Source organism: Podospora pseudocomata, assembly GCF_035222375.1.
Source record: "Podospora pseudocomata strain CBS 415.72m chromosome 2 map unlocalized CBS415.72m_2.2, whole genome shotgun sequence".
In the NCBI taxonomy this organism is placed as follows: Eukaryota; Fungi; Ascomycota; class Sordariomycetes; order Sordariales; family Podosporaceae; genus Podospora; species Podospora pseudocomata.
The window spans coordinates 1657025-1675344 of record NW_026946366.1 but is presented as its reverse complement, the minus strand read 5'-3'; the positions used below and the strand labels follow the sequence as shown (position 1 = coordinate 1675344).

General features: G+C 53.2%; 6 protein-coding genes across 6 annotated transcripts; 3 read left to right on the top strand and 3 right to left on the bottom strand.

Annotated features, from left to right (window-relative positions):
* The first annotated feature begins 345 nt into the window (after positions 1-345).
* On the top strand, positions 346-4393 carry FAR11 (Factor arrest protein 11). Its single transcript, XM_062887849.1, has 4 exons — positions 346-1658; positions 1718-2941; positions 2998-3127; positions 3187-4393. The coding sequence occupies exons 1-4, from the start codon at positions 572-574 to the stop codon at positions 4247-4249; spliced, it is 3504 nt and encodes a 1167-aa protein (XP_062746022.1). The 5' UTR covers positions 346-571; the 3' UTR covers positions 4250-4393.
* A 460-nt stretch (positions 4394-4853) lies between these two features.
* On the bottom strand, positions 4854-9527 carry QC762_209430 (uncharacterized protein). The gene is made up of 3 exons (XM_062887848.1): positions 8330-9527; positions 7605-8249; positions 4854-7498 (listed from the first exon to the last, which is right to left on the bottom strand). The coding sequence occupies exons 2-3, from the start codon at positions 7751-7753 to the stop codon at positions 5446-5448; spliced, it is 2202 nt and encodes a 733-aa protein (XP_062746021.1). The 5' UTR covers positions 7754-8249; positions 8330-9527; the 3' UTR covers positions 4854-5445.
* Positions 9528-10946: 1419 nt separating this feature from the next.
* Positions 10947-13034, top strand: RIT1 (tRNA A64-2'-O-ribosylphosphate transferase; the record flags this gene model as incomplete). Its single annotated transcript, XM_062887847.1, has 3 exons — positions 10947-11767; positions 11908-11942; positions 12013-13034. Exons 1-3 carry the CDS (start codon positions 11433-11435, stop codon positions 13032-13034), a joined length of 1392 nt encoding a protein of 463 aa, XP_062746020.1. The 5' UTR covers positions 10947-11432.
* A 25-nt stretch (positions 13035-13059) lies between these two features.
* QC762_0041840 (uncharacterized protein) lies at positions 13060-14613 on the bottom strand. The gene is made up of 2 exons (XM_062883378.1): positions 13924-14613; positions 13060-13866 (listed from the first exon to the last, which is right to left on the bottom strand). The coding sequence occupies exons 1-2, from the start codon at positions 13936-13938 to the stop codon at positions 13135-13137; spliced, it is 747 nt and encodes a 248-aa protein (XP_062746018.1). The 5' UTR covers positions 13939-14613; the 3' UTR covers positions 13060-13134.
* QC762_0041850 (uncharacterized protein) lies at positions 13123-13791 on the top strand (the record flags this gene model as incomplete). The annotated part of the gene is made up of 2 exons (XM_062883379.1): positions 13123-13449; positions 13597-13791. 2 exons carry the CDS (start codon positions 13123-13125, stop codon positions 13789-13791), a joined length of 522 nt encoding a protein of 173 aa, XP_062746019.1.
* A 583-nt stretch (positions 14614-15196) lies between the features above and the next one.
* Positions 15197-18225, bottom strand: SIS1 (Molecular chaperone (DnaJ superfamily)). Its single transcript, XM_062887846.1, has 4 exons — positions 18135-18225; positions 16971-17981; positions 15969-16689; positions 15197-15901 (listed from the first exon to the last, which is right to left on the bottom strand). The coding sequence occupies exons 2-4, from the start codon at positions 17048-17050 to the stop codon at positions 15608-15610; spliced, it is 1095 nt and encodes a 364-aa protein (XP_062746017.1). The 5' UTR covers positions 17051-17981; positions 18135-18225; the 3' UTR covers positions 15197-15607.
* Between the last annotated feature and the right edge of the window lie 95 nt (positions 18226-18320).

The window sequence follows — 18320 nt, the reverse complement described above, 5'->3', positions numbered from 1 at the left end:
ATTTTATGTGAGAAGGAAAGATTGGGATCATTGAGAGGGGCATGCATAGCGGAATAAGGAAGCGTTCGGGTTTTTGTTCTCTTTGGCACTACTGTTCCTTTTGATTTTTTGTCTTATATGATTGTGCTGGCGTCACGGGAAAAAGAAAAGGGTATACCACGTTGCGGAGTTGAGGATTGTTTGAAAGATGCTCTATAATAAAAAATTGCATCCTTTTCTGCTGATGAATATCAATGAAGTTGATGTGAACAAGGGATCATGCAGTGTCCCACTTTTGATTAGATTGTTAATGACCCACTTCCCGCCATTAATACACCAACACTCTGGGTCCTGCCGCCCAAGGCTGAACATGAAGAGCTTCCCTCCTCGTCCGACGTCAACGTTCCGTGACACGAAATCAAAAGATTATTTGTACTTTCAACACCTCCGACGAAACTAGATCACGCAGCCATTTCAAAACACTCGCTATTATTCAATTAATCCCCTACGAAAAATGACAGTATCCCTCGCAACTTCTTGACCGCCGAACCATTCATAGCTTCTGTGGGGAGCTTCCGGACGAAACGATATCATGAACTCACTCTGGCCATCCCGTGCCTCGAGCGCTGCGAATGACGCATCCAAGAAAGGAAAAGAAGCATCGCAGCCACCTGCAGCTGAGCCACCAGCTCAAAAAACAGGAGTCGACCAAGATGGCACGGTCGACGCCAGCGCTGCTGGCCCCGCCAACACATCAAAACCACCCCCTCCTCCTCCCACATCCCTGGCCAAGCGCCCCCTCCTCGTCCGTAACCAACAACCCTCAGCACCTTCCATTCCCCCAGCTGTTCCCTCTGTCCCCGCACCACCGATTCCAAACACAGCTAACAGCAACGAGACCAATGATGCCTCTCAGCCGCAGCAGCAGCAGGGTCAACAATCCCAGCAGCAGCAACAACAAAATGTCTCGCCAAACGACTCCCTTTCGTTGGCACAACTTAGACGAATTGTGAACGACTTCCCCAACAGAGAACCGATAGCCTACGACTACGAATACACCGACATGGGCCCCCTCGAGGAGGAAATCGACGAGTGGTTCATGTATAATTTCTGGCAGTGGGTTAGGTTGAACGCTGCGAACAGGGCTTTTCACACGGCGTGGGGGAAGTACTTTGCCTCGCCCGAGTCTTCACCTACAGAAAGCCAGGCTCAGCCCCCGCCGGGATGGGATGAGGTGGATGCTTCGAAACGAAAGGAGTTCATCACGAGTATTTTGGGGCATATCAAGCCGTTGAGCGATGATCAAGACGATAGGATGGTCAGAGGGGAGGCGATTGGGGCGGTGGTGTATCTTGTTCTGGGGCGGTGGACGGAGACGGTGACTGTTAGGAAGGTGGGGATGCTGAATGGGGTTGTGGAGGGGAAGTGCAAGAGTGCGGCTACGAAGGTGCAGTTGGATGCTATGAAGGAGGGGGTGAGGGTGTTGGCGGAGTGTGGAGGGGTGGAGGTGATGTGGGATGCGCTGAGAGGGGCCTTTGAGCCGTTTTGGGCGGATGAGCCGCCGCAGAGTTTGCAGATGCAGGCAGAGGAGCTGATTCATTTGATGACGGTCATGTATGTCGTTATTCAGCTCACTCTGGAGGATTCGGAAGGGATGGAAGAGGTCAGGCCGAGGTTGCGTAAGTGCACCTTTTTTTTTGGTGAAGAAAAGGGAGACTGGTTGCTAACATGTTTGCAGTTGCCTTGAACCCCAACCTGGTGGACTTTCTCATGCTAGCGACGGCAAAGCTGAGGTGGGATGAGGCTGGGATTTTGCCACAGACTCAGATCTTCCTCTTGTTTTGGAAGTCAATATTGCTGGTGTTTGGTGGTATGAAGGAGCTTGCAGAGACGAAGAAGGCGACAAGCGAGAGGGAGATCAACGAAAAAGACATGGAACTGATTACGGCCTCGCCGTTGGACTACCACGTATTCCGACAGGAGATTACATCAAAATACCCAGCATACGTCCCGCCTCAGCCAGCAATTCCATTGGAAGCAGAGCACACATCATTACTACCTCACTTACCCAGTCACCCACCCCGAAACACCGCCCAAACTGGGATTATCTCCGGTCCTCCTAACCAGACGGGAGGAGGATCGATCCTTAACCAGCCCGTTCATATTGCGACACCAGCGCCATCACCACCCCCGAGCCCGGCAGCCGGTGGTAAGGGCGCAAAGAAACAAAACTACCAAACCAACCAGAATTTCCCTTTCATGTACCCACCGCTCGACGCGACTAGTAACAGCGCAGGTGGGAAAGGAGGAGCAGGGCTCCAGGATCTGCTGGTGGGGAGGAAGTGGGAAGGCAGCGATGTGCCAGCCTCGATCATGGAAGCAGGAGAACTCTTCTCTAAGAGAGTGCGTATGACGCGGGCTACTCGACAACTGTGGGACGAGAGAGAGAGGTTTCTGAAAGAGGGCAGGGGCGGCTGCGAGGGAGCGGATGAGGATCTCATCGATGAGCTCGACCTTGACGAGTTGACGCTTGAGGAGAAGGAGGAACTGGGCTTGGTGAAGCCAGGAGACAAAGATGGAAAGGCGTCCAGATCAGGAGCGGATTATGGCCCCAGGGAGGTTGACGACAACACGAAGCGGCGGTTGGATGCAGTTGAAGAGTTTTACAAGGAGGCGCTGCCACAGCTCCAGTCTGCGGTTGTGGTGTTGCTGAAGCAGGTTCTGGCCATTGCTAGTAACATGGTTATTGCCAGTCCTAATGGGCAGCAACAGGGTGGTGGTCTACCTGCCGGCCGGGCTAATGGGCCGAGCCAGGCGCCTGGGCCTAATGGGACCGGCGGGAAGGGACCTGATCCGGGTTCGCCCTCAGATGCAGATGTGGATGAGATGAGGAATCGGGAAATTGCTGCCAAGGCTGCCACGGGTATCCTGATCCTGTTGTTGAAGTGGCTGAAGCTCTCTCGTAAGTTCTTTGCAGGAGCGAGCATTGTGATGATAGTGTGCTAACATGGGCTTCAGACGTTCTAAAGTTCGAGTACTTGACACAGCTCCTGTTGGATTCTTGCTACATTCCGCTGGTACTCAAGTTGTTTGCTGTCCACGACGTACAGCAGGTTGTGGAAAATAAACTTGATCGTCTCGAGCATAGGTGTGTATATCTTCATTCGTCTTGGTTGGAAGTGATGGGAAGCTGATATGGTAACATAGCTTCTTCTACTTCTGCGGCTCTCGGGCTGGCGTGATACCCCATCCGGGCATGCCTAACCCTACAGCGACAGAATTCGAGGATGTCGAGGAAGTCAGTGAGGAAGAGGACGATGCGGCCCCCCCGCCCATCAAACGTCGTCGATCACCAACAACCACACCTGATCAGCAAGGAGCGTCCCAAGACGCACAGCAATCGTTTGATGCACAACAACAACAAGCACCCCCCACGCGCCCAGAAGTTGACGAGCTCGGCTACCCCGTCAACCCTCTCCCCAGCGAGCCCATCACGGACTTTTCGCGGCGAAACTTCTTTTGCCTGATCAACTATCTACGAATCATGCAAAAGATCTGCAAGAACAAGGCCCACCGGAACTTGCTACTGGTGCAGTACAAGTCATCCCCCATCCTCCGCAAGACCCTGAAGGTTCCCCAGCAGGAACTACGGCTGTACACCCTCAAGCTCTTCAAAAACCAAGTCCCCTACTGCGGCCGCAAGTGGCGGCAGTCAAACATGCGGGTAATCACGGCGGTGTACCTTTACTGCCGCCCAGAACTGCGAGACGAATGGCTGGCCGGCTCCGATATCGACGCAGAGGTTGAGGAAGCCCTTCCGCTCGAGCAGGCCCTGCGCAGTCTGACGCACTGGTTCAACGTGAGGAAGTACCCGGAGACGATGGCGGTTTTCGACCGGGAAAAGGGGAAGAGGGTGATGATGGAGAAGATTGAGCGGTCGTTCTTTATGAGGGAGATGGAGAAGCTTGATCCGGGAGGGGGGTTGGGGTTTGGGTTTGGGTTTGGGGGGGATGGGTTGATGATGGGGCCGGAGATGATGATGATGGGGGATGAGCAGATGGGTTATGGTTATATGATGCAGCAGGCGCAGATGCAGAGGGAGTTGCAGCAGCAGCAGAGTTATCAGCAGATGATGCATGCGCATCAGCAGCAGCAGTATCAGGGACAGGGGCAGGGACAGCAGCAGCAGCAGCAGCAGCAGCAGCATAGTGGAGGGTGGGAGGGGGAGGGGGGACAACCCGGACAGGGGCAGGCTTGGGGGATGTCTTAGGGGAGAAAGAGTGTGTATAGGCGGATGATGGGGTCAGATGATGGGCAGTTCCTAGGCTGTCAGCGGTAGCTTTTTGATGGAAGAAGAGCGACTAATTTGATGGGATTCATCATCAACTTTGATCCAATAATATATTTGTGCCGGTCGGTAAATGGTAAAGCAAACGATCCAAGGCATGTCATATAACTATGTGGAAGGAGGGGGTGGGTTGGGAGCGAAAAGCTCACCTGTTTACCAGCTCGACCATTTGGCCGGTGCCGCTGTGGCGGGAGTGGAGCCGGGAAGGAATCTATATATCGCGGTTGCTCCTGCCCTTCTTGCTCAGGATGTGGAAGAGATCAGGTGAGGAGGGAGTGACTGCGGTAGACAAATAGCAGATCCCTTCCCTCACATCTGTCTGCCCAAACCTGGAGGAAAGCTCATCCCAAGTTGTTTCCTCATGAAAAGAGGCCGGCCACATTAAGATTCCCCCTTCCTGCCTTATTATTGAATATTTCCTTCTAAAAACCGACCAAGGAGTAGTTAGAAATGCAGCAAAAAAAAAAAAAAAAAGGGAAGGCTTCACGCGCCTGACGGGCATTTCCCTTTCCCTCAAGACAGACACGAAGAGTTCAATCACGGCCAAAGCAATCCAATTTGATCAAGATGGGTTGGTTTATTTAAATATCTTTCTCTTTCCAAGTGAAAAAGGACTAGAGCATCGTCGTTCTGTTTTCCCATCCCGTCCCGCTAACTTCTTCAGATACCAGCTCTTCCAAAATGAACGGATTTGCTGGGAGACACACAACAGCAGTTCCCTGGCGATTTGTCTAACCCTCCTTGCCCCCAACACCAAACAACTATTCAACATTGGCAGTACAGAACGCCACCAAGTCAAGCTAGATAGGCAAAACAAAACAAAACACCCAAAATACACGCAAGGTCGTGAGATCCAATTGCTCGACCCATGCTCTCCTGTGTACCGTTTTCTGGAACCCCCCGTTTCCGTTTTCGTTCCCGCCCCCTTTTCCCCCATCACATACATGAAAAAATATCGTTTCAACAATGCGACAAGAAGCGAAACGAAAAAAAAAAAAAAAGAAAAGAAAAGAAAAAAAAGACCTCCTCTGTACAAGACTAGAGAGCACTTGTCCGGGTATATGAGAAAGTCGAGATATTCAAGAAGAGAAAAGCAAAAAGATAAACCCAAAATTCCATCACCACGTAATCCTCGTCACTTTCGTCCTCAAATCCGGTGTCCCCAGTCTGAGGTTTCGCGAGCCCAGTTGTATCGTAGCCGATCGGTCACGCAGGCTGAACTCGACTGCCCTGACCATGACGCGCTTCTCTGCCGGCACAATCTTTTTCGGTATCTGCACCGACAAAACACTGGGTGAAAGCGACGATTGTCGTGCATATCCATTCTGACTAGGCGGGCTGTCTGTGTACTCGAACCCAGGTTGAGGGCTGAGGCTCGATCGGCCTCCGCTGTACGTCGCAGAAGGCGGCGGCGTCAAAGAACTGCCGCTTGTCGACGGACGGGGCGAGTACAGCTGTACAGGGCTCGAACCGGTGGGCGACGGAGCAAAATCACTGGGGGCAAACAAACCCTCTTCCTCTACCTCGGCAATCCACATCCCGATGCGTGCCGTCAGCTCGCTGTCCCACATGCCTTCTCTCCTGGCGCTGCTCCTCAGGAGCTGAATGGCCTGCCGTCGAAGGATGGGGTCACGGCACTTGGTCGCCACCACATACAACGGCGGAACGATACCCAGATCCGCGCTGAAGCTGGGCTTGATATGGCGTGCGGCGTATTCGTGGCCTCCAAAGATATCGGGTTCGCATCGGCTTTGGTGGTAACAAAATCTCTGATCTGGGCAACGCTTGGCTGCCGCTCTTCTTTCCTCGTCACCAACAACTTCCAGAGCGAGATCCACAATGTGCTTGAAATCCGGCGTGAACTTGTCAAAGTGCAGCTCGCTGTCGGAAAATGTCATCATAAACAGAATACTACTCATGATCTGATGCATCTTCACTGCAGCAATGCATGCCTTTTCCTGGCTGCTCACGCCCGGTGCCGTTCTGGACTGAAGGATGTGTTCGAATGCATGAGCCCAGTCATCCATTTCCTTTTTGAAACTCATACCGCGCTGCGCCAGCGTGGTTGGAAGGATGCCCATGACACCGTGTTGAGCCTCAACAAACATGGTCTCGGTGAAGCGGAAGATGCGCTCGACAAGGCGATCCCATATGATACGAGCTTCCTGCACAGTTGAGAATCGCTCTGGGACGGGACCTTGGTCAGTTGAAATGGGCGAGCCGCCCTCAGAGCCCGGTGAGCTGGGGTCTTGGGCAGCCGCGGTCAGGCGGACGACATAGGGTTGTGGAAAATGGAAGGCCATGTCGTAGGATTTTGCTTGAATGGCTAGTCGAGTGAACATCTGAATGAGCTCTTCCTCCACCGGTTCCTCAGGCTTGGGTAAGAATGCCCGTCTCCGTTCCTGGCGGAGCTTCTCCAACAGTCGAAGCCCATTTTGGATTTGGACAATAGCTTGCTGATGGTCGCCAACAAACGAGTCAAAGCATGCCAACAGCACGCTCGCCATCAATCTCGTCCTGTTGGAGGACTCTGCTGAATCGGCCTTGATTAGCGCGCTCAGAGCGTTGGCGTACTGCCTGAAAGCCATCTCCCAGTGCCTCCTGGCACTATCATAGGGGCTGGTGTTTGAACTTGGTGACCCCGGCGGTGACTCGTTTGTTTTATCTAGAGTTTTGTACAAGGCTCCGAGAGCAACAACCGCATGCCGAATGGCGGATGCGCCATGGCATTCCTGCAGGACGCTTCGTGCCCAGAAGGCAGAGTCGAAGAAGCCCGAGAGTTCACTTGCCGTCCGCTCACGGAACAGCTGGAAATAGAGTCCTTCTTCGGCGGTGAATGGGAGATTTATCGAGACGTTAATCGGCAAAACCGGCATGGTTGGCATTGTTGGCATCATGAACGCTTGAGGTGTTACTGGTGTAAGGGGGCTTGTGGTCCGCTTGAGCTGTTTGGCCACCCGTCGTGGGTGAGGCTGCAGTTGAAGAGCATCGCGAACGGGTGGGGGAGCGGCCGCAACGGCACCGGCACCGGCAATTGGTTTTGGTGCAATTCTGATTTCTTCAAACGGTCTGGCGCTGCGCGGAGGAGGGGGGTATCCGGAACAAATCTTTTTTGATCTCACGCAGTTGTAGCATTCTGGTCGAAGTTCGTCGCATTTGATCCTTCGTTGTCTGTGGAGAACAGGGGTCAGCGCCACCAACCAACAGACACAACAATATGCATCACCGGGAAGTTTGAAGCTCGTTGGCGGGATGACAGCGGGAGGATGTCCCTTACTTGCAGTTGTTACACCCCGTCTTGACCTTGGGTTTGCTGGTTCTCGCGCGCTTTGGCTTTTGCCCATCACCACCACCACCACCACCGCCATTCGAAGCGCCATTTCCAGCTGGCGCAAAGACAGCGTGGACTGGCATCAGAGAAGCCATCGCGCTTGGCTTGTCAGAATCCTTGGGGCGCGTTGAGCTGTCACCTCTTGTAAACTACCTACACTGCCCACGTTTGTTGTTCGATTGGCGGGGCCCTTGGTATAAGTCGTTCGGGCCGGCCCTTGATCGATGGAGTAAACAGGGAAGCTTGAGTTCGGACGGTGTTTGTATGGAGACAGGGAAGCCCCAGCTTTGCAGTCAACAATAAAACAAAGTGAAGGTGAGTGTGCAAGAGGAGAAATGGTCGAGCACCAGGGGAAAAGAGATTAATTTTGGAGGTCGGCTCAAGGGCGCATCATTTCTGCTGGAAACGTCTTGTCGTGGAGACAGGCGGGCACAGCTTTGCTGCAAGACAGAACCTGAGCAAGGGGTTGAGGGGGGTGGGCGAGGCTCGTTAATAATGGGATATGAATGATACCTGCAGGCGACCACGGCTCGTTCAGGCCGCCGTTCAGCCCACTTTTTCTTGTCGTTCAGGGCATGCGGGCGGCCCGGGCTAGTGTCTGTCTCAACACCCAGGGTACCCTGCCGCTTCTCGCAAGGGGGGGAGGGCTAGACTAAGGTAAAGGGAGGTACTTATATGTACCATGCATATTGCATCTCGATAATTTCCTTTCGCACATCGATCTTGGAAAGTCCGAGAGAAACCAGTGCGTCAGTCCTATCGAGTGCTCCGAGCGAGGGCAAATAAGGCAAAGAAGAGTAATAATGCCGACTTGTGTCCGCTGAACTCTAGCTAGTCTGCGTGGCAAGCCGTCACACGGCTGCGATGCTCAACTCTATCGTCTCACCTTGGTGGCTGACGTTTGAGTTCGGGATTGGCTGATGCGGGTGTAATTGATGGCCGAAATAATCATCAGTGACGGTTCTCCGTTTATTACGTGACGGAATGTTTTGGAACAAGTCTTCCTCGATGGGAAGGAGCTCTGCCTGGAATTGGGGTCGAATGCAGACGCCACGCTCTGGACCCCGCCCGTTACCTTACCCTTCGACATCAGTATTGCATCAAGACAGCTGCACCGCGCCTCCACCAAAATCCCACGGGGTACGGGGGGGACAGACGACGACGGTGATGACGCAGCGACCTCGTGCTACCAAAACACTACTGCCGTCCTCCCTCACCATCACCCGTTTGGGAACTTTCGCGTGTCCTCTATTTGTCAGAGACGGTCCTTCTCCATTGACACTAGGTCTAGAGCCATCGTGTCCCGATTCACCACATACGTTATACTGACCGCCAGCTCGAAGCTTCGCGCCGCTGGCTTGCTTGTCGAGCCTTGCTTTTCAGCCTGTCTGTTTAACAAAACGCTGGTGCGTTGATCCGAACCAGATACCGGCCGATATCATGGAGATAGGAACATGCCGTTGGAGGGGAAGGCGGAGAGGGATGGATGGCGGGGTCGAGGAGCACGGTCCATACCGGAGTGGTACCTCTATGCTAAAGAAGAGCCTGCCCCTCCATTTCAGCCCTATGAGCAAGCCAACGACGCCCATGGTTGGGGTCGCCTTTGATGGTACCAATTGGCCGTAACCAACAACCACCAGCCGGTCGATCGATGCATGGCCATCCTGTCAAGACATTGAAAAATGACAATGACGGGCATTGGACAATCCTTGATGCAGAGCCGAGTGGCTTCTGCAAGTCGCGAGTTCAGCCCTACGCAGACGTGCGATTCATGCGTCGACTCTTGCTTGATATTAAGGTCTCAGACTCATCCTCGTCGGACTTCATCTGAGCCACTCGATCTCCTATCGTCAGGTCCCTTTCAGTCGGGTGCGGGGGATATTTGCGCCGTCTGGTCCTCGAAAGTTGTGTCCCGATTTGGCAAGTCATATCAACATGTCGTCGGAGAGTTCCGGAGGTCGAGTCTCGTGAGATGCCATTCGCCGGCTGACTGGGAGAGTGAGACTTGAGACGGACCAGGTTATGCCGAGCCTCGAATCTCAGAATGCTCAAAGACAGGGTTAATCCAGATGGCGTCGATATCTCCCCGCAAAATGAAGTCACTGGTGCTCTTCAAACGGCTGGCTGCCTCAGTCTGAGATGCTGCGCCACATCTTCCAAGTGTGGAGGTGGCATTGCTGGTTTGGGGGAGGTTTTTCCATGATGTGGGTGGTGTGGAAGCGGTGAGCCCTCCCACTGGTTTTTTTTTGGAGAATAGCCATGAGGGCACATCCCGCGCCATGTGCCCTCGGGGGCGGCCAATACACTCCGTACTCACAAATTTCAGAATTATCAAGCTAGCCGTCAATATCCCTCGTTCGTATCTTTCTCAAACTAAGAAGGGATTGGCATAAGCTTGACCACCGAAGAATGGTGGCCAAGAAGCGGGAAGTTTGCTTTTCTTCCTGTCGGTCTCTGCAAGGTGCTGTCCATTGCATTTCGACCCCTCTTCCCCAAGCCGACTCTGGAATCCGCTCTCAGATGTGGGGCAGGCTGTGCAAACATTCTGCCACCGAACGAACGGGGCCGTGCAAGCAGGTCCGTTATCTTGTTCGGAGCCGGTCTGCGGTCGTGCAGACGAGCGGTGAGGCCAAAGGCCGGCGATCCTCCGTGTATCCCCGGGTAAACAGAGGAAAGACACACGTTCGTATATCCGCCCATGCTTTGATCTGATGACTAAGCTGCTTGCTAGGAGATATGTGTGTGGCTTAGACCTCAGTCACCATTCTCTCAGTCCGAACTATCTCAGCAGGTCCTTATCTCCCCTGCTTAACCAAAATCGCTTCCCCATATTCCAAGGAAAGATCTATTCCAGGCCCATGGCTTGTGTAAAATCACACAATGATAAGTGGCAGCCGGGTCCCGAATCATACTTGGCCAGCTCTGGGACGTGACTGGCCGCAGCTGGTTGAATCCTTCGAGTTCAAAACACACCACTGGTAGCCAGTCAGATCGCGGGGCCAGGTTTTGGGGTTTGCCCAGAGTTTTGAGCAAGCGTTTCTCGATGTTGCGCTGCTCCGTGTCCCCAACAATCTCATGTTTCAAACTCATTGCCTGACAAATGTGTAAATATGGGTTTCTCTTAGTGTTTCTTGTAAGTTATATCGTTGATCTGACATTATTGACAACGAGATGATATTTTTGGCGCCAGAACCAAGAACTAGGCATCTGGTCGGTGACCCCGATGGTTCACCTCGGCAAGTCTCGAGCTTTGGCTGCTGCTGATGGCCTCGGGAGGCCACCATGCCTATTTGATGACCGAAGAAGCTTGGAAGCCTTCGATCGTGCAACGTAGCTAGCGGGCCGTTGTGTGCAACGGTCCTATTACCGACCGATTGAATCTGATATACCCTCTACCGCGAGGCTATTCTCTGTGGTCGTCATGAACAATATCCTGGAATTTGATCTGGTATACGCGGCCTGTGCTATTGTCAAGCATCAGGTCTACTCACCGGTTGTTATTCATTCTCTGCCGTGAGCAATCTCGCACCTCGGACTCGAAGTGAAGAGCGGAAAGAAATGGAATGTTCCCCAGTTAATCTTCAGCCCTACGAGACAACGCTAACCGTCCCCGCTAAACGTGGAATTTTTAGCGCACCACGACGGCCAACCACAGCACCCCTTTCAAGCCCTGCGGGGGACGATCAAATCTGGTATCATCTTCGAGCTTCATACCCTTTCGAGGTAATTTTATGAGAGCCACAACGCCAACAGCCCGGACAGGATTCTTCCATCATGGCTACAGCAACCCCCACGCTGGCTGAGGTGATATTCCCCGAGCAGGCCAACCACAACTTTTCACGCATTCTCGGAGACCTCAAGCGCTCCAACCTTTCCATCACAAACCGGCTCAGATCGATCCAACACGACGCCTCTTTTGTCGAGAGTGTCGCCGATGCGTTGCAGCTGCCGTTGGTCGCGAATGAGCGCTGCGGGAGCTGGTATATCGATCCGGCCAGGAAGACAGCCTCTGCTTACTTCAAGAGCACAGATGGGCATACCGGCCAGTGGAAGTTTAGCACGAGGAGGATAAATCTGCATTTGCTGGGTGTAGCTGGGGAACATAATGGGTATGAATGTCTATCATGTATTTTTCTCTTTTTTTTTTTTTTTTTATTATTATCATGCGGCTACCCGTCCACGTTTACCAGTCAACTGAACTCGTCGGTTTGGGGGCTCATGAACTAATCCGACGGCTACCTACCTGCAGGTGCATCATTGTTGACTCTACCCGGCGAGGCAAACGTGAGTTTTTGTTCCCATCCTTTGCATCCATCCACTCGCTGAAACAAAGTCTGACAAACACCCTGATCAGGACACCCAGACGCTCTAAGCAAAACAATCCCAACCTGGTGTGCAGTCCTCAACCGGGCCCTCTTCCCAGACATCCCCTCCTCACACACCCTCCACGTCCCACCAAACGCAGTCTCGGACTCGGAAGCCAGTCAAATCTCAGCCCGGCTCCCGGACTTTGTCGAGTCTTTTCGCTCACTCAAAATCGACCTCGCACCTCTCAGGGCCCAGCTGAAGAAACCGCTCCGCCCGTTCTGGATAACCCAAGACGACGCCCTCGACCTTGCATTCTCCGAGGACTTCCACCCAGTAGTCTGCTGCACCAGCTCCCGAAGAGTCACCGGAACAGAGCTAGGTGAGGGCGGGTACATCCAGGGAGCAGGAGACGACACGGAGAACTGGGCGCTGGGTCTGACGGCGCAGATCTGGTGGAAGCACAAGGATGAGTTAGTCTCCACACCAGAGAGTGACCTCCCCGAGCTTATCGAGAGGCTCGTGGCCGAGGAAGGGCCCGCCGGTGATTCCGCCGGGCAAGTGAGAAGAGTTGCTCCGGGGATCTATGTAGGCACCCTCGAAGCGGCTGACGCTCAACTTGCGATTTCGGGGACGTGTGTAGTCAGCTTGCTGCCCAAGACAACCCCTCAGGATTCTTGGGTCAAGTCGCCTTCTCATATGGAGGTTGGGTTGGGGAAGAACAAGGCTGCCAGTAGGCTGTTGAGAGATGCTCTGCCAAGGATCTGTGAGTTTGCATCTCGTTTTCTGTGCGAGACAAAACCAGACGAGGAAGGCACAGTGCCTGAGAAGAGGTTCGTTATACTCTGCGGGTCAGGAAAAGATCTCTCGGTAGGCGTCGCTCTAGCTCTCTACTGCTGGTGTTTTGACGCCGAGGGAAACATTTGGTCAGCAAGTGACCAAAGGGAGTCCTTCACCAAGACTGCCATCCGGGTCAAGCTAGGGCACATTATGAACACAGTCCCCGACGCCAACCCCGGCAGAGCCACCCTCCAAAGCGTAAACAGTTACTTGATGGACTGGCGAAAGTGAACAAATTTATCATCAGCTAAAGCTCCCTGTATCTCTCTAGACCTGCATCATCTATCCTCTAACCCGCCCCTCTATCTCTCTACCCCACATGTCGTCCACTCTAAAGCTCGCCCTTCTGAATCCTCTCCAACACCCCCTCAAACTCACTCCAATCCCTCATCACCACCACCGCCCCCGCCTCAGTCAACACCTGTGTCATGTGCTCCTTCTCCTCCTCCGGATAAGGCCCAACATACCCCACCACCTTAATTCCCGCCCTCGTCCCGCTCAACGTCCCCGACTTGCTGTCCTCAACAGCAATACACTCCTCCGCCCTCTTCCCCATGACCTTGATCGCATGCAGATAAATCGCCGGATCAGGCTTGCTCGTCGGCACCGGCAGGCTCGTCGCCGCACTATAAACATCCTCCCCAAAGTACTTATCCTGCCCAACCTTTTCCACACTCGCCTTTACCCTCCTCAAGGCACTCGAGCTAACAACAGCAAGCTTGTATTTCCCCTCCTTTGCGAGCTTCTCCAACACCGCATCAACCCCGACGCAGGGGACGAGTTTCTCCTTTAGCTTGGCGATGACGACGTCTTCCTCGCGGCGGACGTAGTCGTCGAGTTCGGCGTCGGTCATGGAGAAGTTGTAGCGCTTCTGGAGGGAGACCATCATGCCGCGGAAGTTTTGGCCGACGAATTCTGTGATGAGGGAGGGGCCGGTGAAGGGCTGGGGGAGGGGGACGGATTTGGTGGTGGCGATTTCGTTGATTAGGTCGGCGCAGCCTTCGAAGGCTAGGTCTTCAGATAGGACTAGGGTGTTGTCGCAGTCGAGGAGGATGGTTGTTATCTGGGGGGAGGGGAGTTAGCTACCGTGAGAATTGGGGGGGGCGGGGGAAAGGAATACCTTTTGGGAAGACATTTTGACGGTTGTTTGGGTGGTAGTGGTTGGAGCGGGGGAAAAAAGTGAGGTTATTCAGAGTGGTCAGAGAGGGTTCGTCTGAGAGTGATTGGGGTTGTTGTTTGTTCGGGAAAGATTCGGCCGGGAGCTTATCAGACAGAGAGTCAAATAATCCACAGGACGGGCAACAAGTTAAAAGACGTAGGTGGCAGGTACACTTGGCTGGCTGGAAGAAGCTTATCTCCCTCTACTTTCCAATTTGACTTTCGAGAAAGATGAAGAAGAAGAGGCGAAAAACCTCCCGAGGGGGAAAGCACGTGTTCTTTTTATTTCCCAGAATCTAGGTATTCCGCTCAGTTGGACCCCTTTCCACCCGATCCTTGGCCCCCCTCTTGGAATAGCAGCACGCGGTCTTCCCCTCTCGCATTTTGGAAGCGGAATCAAAACCAATTCAATTGAAACCAACAAACGAGGGGCAGAGTTCAATTCGCGGGCCGTTACGGTTGAACCACCCTACCCCTCTGTCGATCATGTCGTCATAGTGGCCCTTGCCCAGACCGATTCATCCCTGGAAAATTGGGCCGAAACAGGGGACCTTTTCTCTCGGCCAAGATATCGTGGGTGCGCTAAATTTGGGGGTATCCTCACGCTGGGGGTGTAGATTCCGATCTGGTGGTTGATGGGGATTGTAAATAGCTGTCATAAGAAAAGAAAGCCATGATTGATGATGCTGAACTCAATTGTTATGTCTTTTCAAATAAAATTCTACCACAAGAACTGAGAGCTTCACAGGTGAGGAGGGAGGTTCTTGGAAGGGTCCTGCTCGGATCTCACCAAGCCCCTCACCAAGACCAACCCGCCCCCACCAACCACCCACACCACACATCTCACATCCTCCGGTACGTGGATGCCTCTTGAGCAAATCGCGGAATATATTCAGAATATTCAGGGTTCCCAAACCCAATTCCCCTTCCCAGATCCCACTATCTCGCTCACCTCATGCCTCCTCGGCTCTTACCTAATCCATCACCCAATGCCAACCCCAATGACCAATATCACGTCAACTTACACGTGTAAACAAACCACCCGCCCATTGGAGTCTATCTCACCGGGATCACCGGTTACCAGATCCTGAAACTCTTGGAACACTGCCAAATATATTAACGCCTCTGCAGGTTAAACACCGCCGCTTTGCCGGCCTGGCACAACGTTTTAACCTCCAAAAACGCCGCACCCATCCACACAACCAACAGCAGCATATCTAGCAAGGACAGACTTGATAACACTGTATTATTCCCCTCTCCACCACGAGCAAAGAATATCTACCTATTATCCTCCTCCCCTTCTTCTTCTCCTTATCGCACTGATTCAATGTATGTATCCACCACGCCCAACCTAAAACCTCCCCATGATATCAATTTGCTCTCTCTTGACCACCACCCCCACCAACAACACCACCACCAACCAACCAGCCTTCCTATACATACAAATGCCAAATTGGTTTGCTCGTGTGAAAGCCATGAAAAAATAAAAACACACAAGACATAAAACAAGACACACTTGACTCGAAAAAAAAAAAATCACCCAAACGCCCCATATCATGATGTAATGATCATATGTGCTGTTGACCGAGATGTGGTGTGAATCCCCAAAGAGCCAGTCTCAGAGATTCGCTTTTTGTGTGTCAAAATCACAAAATCTCCTTCAACTTTGCCTTTTGCGTTGGCGTCAACGTCATGGGAAACTTGACGTTATATCTAACGATAAAGTTGCCGCGCTGGCCGGGCTTCTTCGAGATTGGCATACCCAGTCCGGGGTAGGTATCCGAGCTGCCGGGTTGCGTCGGGCCGGCCTTGTCAATGTTGAGGTTCTTGCCCTCAATCGTCGTCACTTGCCGCTTCCAGCCCGTCAAGGCTTCCTTGAGATCCAGGTCGATCGTGTGAACGATATCGTCGCCCTCACGGGCAAAAAGCGGATGGGGTTTCTGTGCACGACATGTTAGCAAATATTCATCCTTGTTCTGACAGTCTCGTAAACGGTGCTCGACTTACCTCCTCAACAATAAACACCAAATCCTGCTGCCCACCCTCCTCCTGATCACCGACACCCTTAAACCTAATCTTGCTCCCCTTCTTGAGACCAGGCTTGATGGGCACCTCCAGCACCGTATCCGTCGTTATCCGCTTCCCAGTCTCATCAAAAGTCTTGCGCTTAATCTTCATCTTCTTGGTCACGCCATTGAAGAGATCCTCCAACGAAAGCGGCAGCGGCCTCTCCACCGTGGTCACCTCTGGCGTCGGCTGCCTGGCCCTCATGCTTTCAGATCCAAAAGACCCCCTAGGCCCGCGTGACCTGCCAGCAGAAGCACCCCTCGTAGCACCAAACAGAATATCCTCAAACGGATCGCCGCCGCCACTGCTCTCGCGGAAGGTGTTCCGGAAGAGGTCGTTCGGATCGCTGAAGTTGAAGCCGTACGAGAAGCGTGTGCCGCCACCGCCGCCGCCGCCGCCAGCTGCGTTCGAAAAGAAGGAAGCAAAGCCCTCGGGCATACCGCCAGCGCCGGCTCCAGCAAATGGGTTCGGGCCTGGTCCAGGTCCAGCATCCGGAGGCGGGGCACCACCACGCAAAAGCACCTCGAGGCCGAACTGGTCGTAGAGCTTTCGCTTTTCTGGGTCAGAGAGGATTTCGTAGGCCTGGCCACACTCCTTGAAGCGCTCGGCAGCGTCCGGGTTGTCCTTGTTCTTGTCGGGGTGCCATTTTAGAGCGGCTTTCCTGCGAGAGGGTGTTAGCTTATATCATTTACCAAAGTATAGACCGGCTGCGTGGGCATGGGCCACAACTGTTTCGTGTTTCGTCAAGGCAGACGAGCAAACGCCACGAGACAACAAAGAAGGTAGAACGACAGCGGCAGCAGAAGCAAACATCCGCACTCTCAATGAGTATCAGAAGCAACTTCTGAGCCCATCCGTGCGGGTAGCTGCCTTCACGACCTGAAACTGTGGCAAAAGGTGGTGGGGGAGGAGCAGGGAAGCGGTGTGAGGAGGGAAGCTCACCGGTAGGCCTTCTTAATCTCGTCTGCATTTGCGGTGGGGGATATACCCAGGAGGTCGTAGAGTTTAGTCTCTTTGACCATTTTTGGTGATTTATGTGGTTGTCGGTGCGGTTATATCGGTTGGCAAGATGGAGTGACGATGGTGATGTTTGTTGTTGCGGGAAAGAGATGTAGGTTTGGGGGGGAACGGGGGGGTTGGTCGGGGAAATAGGTACTGGCGCAAAAGGGAAGAGACTCCTGATGAGTTGGGTTGCAGGAAATGCTTTCTTGCTTGCAGCTGAATGGAGTAAATAGAGTGGGTGAAAGTGGGTGAAAGGGCTAGACTGCTGGTTCGCTCGCTGCACGGGTCGCTAGTTGCAGCTAGAATGGATGAGCTGTAACACTCGTCGAGGGGGGGAAAGTTGGTTGATCTCGCGTGGTCAACAAAGAAGCGGAGGGGTCTTTCTTTCTTTGCGAAGCAGTTCCGTCGAGGTCGAAATGGATTGTGTTACAAGGAAGAAGCCAAAATATTTCACTGGTTCAAACAAACGTTCAATGAGGCTATCACAAAGAAACTTAGGGAGGAGAGAAGGCACAGAAAAACCGGGAAGGACAAAGGCCAGTAAGTAAGGAAATGCCTTGGCGGGGAGGGAAGCTGTGGTGTGCACCTGGCCGGAGTGGCTGCGACGTGGGCAGGATGTGGGCAGGAGGTTGTAGAACATTCGATGGTGAGCCTATCGGCTTCCGAGAATGCGCTCAAGACCAGTGACGCAGCTCATACGCAGTGCCTGCCCGCTCCACAAGCAGCCGGGCCAACCAGCCAGCGCAATCAACATCGGCCACACCAGCCTTGCTTTTTAAACGATAGGATGAGAAAGGTAGATTCTAGAAGTGCATATAGCGACCCTTCTCGCCAGTTCAAGCACTCTCTATATGGGGACAATTAGCTATCACATATAACAACAACTGGGGGCCCTTCCATCCTGCTGGCAGGTCTCTCCGCTTCCCCGCACCGTCATAAGTAGCTCAGACCCTGTTATCGATAGCGGAGCGGTCAGCAGCAGATGACGATATCGGCAAGCAAGCAATTGACAAGCGGGGGATGGCTTTCTGCACGAGCCGCAAACTGATCCGACCATACTATCGGGAGAGTGCCCCCAATATCACCTCACCTCACCTCACTCACCTCTAGACGCATAACATCACTGCCGAAAGTAGTGTATGGTTGGTTGACATGAGCAGATAGAAAAGTTTTGGGACAAGTGAACGATGCTTCCAGAGTTGGGTTAAAGGGGCCAGTAAATAGAATCCAGCAGCTATCGCGAGTTTGTAGAGCGATATGATGATCGCGTGGGGGTTCGGTTCTCCTCTC

What these genes read in the sequence shown, in the direction of transcription:
- SIS1 (XM_062887846.1), bottom strand. Translation starts at nt 17,050, where the DNA reads ATGGTCAAAGAGACTAAACTCTACGACCTCCTGGGTATATCCCCCACC. An exon ending in GAGATTAAGAAGGCCTACCG is followed by an intron (nt 16,690 to 16,970) that starts GTGAGCTTCCCT and finishes ACCCTCTCGCAG; the next exon opens with GAAAGCCGCTCTAAAATGGC. An exon ending in TGGTGTTTATTGTTGAGGAG is followed by an intron (nt 15,902 to 15,968) that starts GTAAGTCGAGCA and finishes TGTCGTGCACAG; the next exon opens with AAACCCCATCCGCTTTTTGC.
- QC762_209430 (XM_062887848.1), bottom strand. Translation starts at nt 7,753, where the DNA reads ATGGCTTCTCTGATGCCAGTCCACGCTGTCTTTGCGCCAGCTGGAAAT. An exon ending in ACGGGGTGTAACAACTGCAA is followed by an intron (nt 7,499 to 7,604) that starts GTAAGGGACATC and finishes TGTTCTCCACAG; the next exon opens with ACAACGAAGGATCAAATGCG.
- FAR11 (XM_062887849.1), top strand. Translation starts at nt 572, where the DNA reads ATGAACTCACTCTGGCCATCCCGTGCCTCGAGCGCTGCGAATGACGCA. An exon ending in AGAGGTCAGGCCGAGGTTGC is followed by an intron (nt 1,659 to 1,717) that starts GTAAGTGCACCT and finishes ACATGTTTGCAG; the next exon opens with TTGCCTTGAACCCCAACCTG. An exon ending in CTTGATCGTCTCGAGCATAG is followed by an intron (nt 3,128 to 3,186) that starts GTGTGTATATCT and finishes ATGGTAACATAG; the next exon opens with CTTCTTCTACTTCTGCGGCT.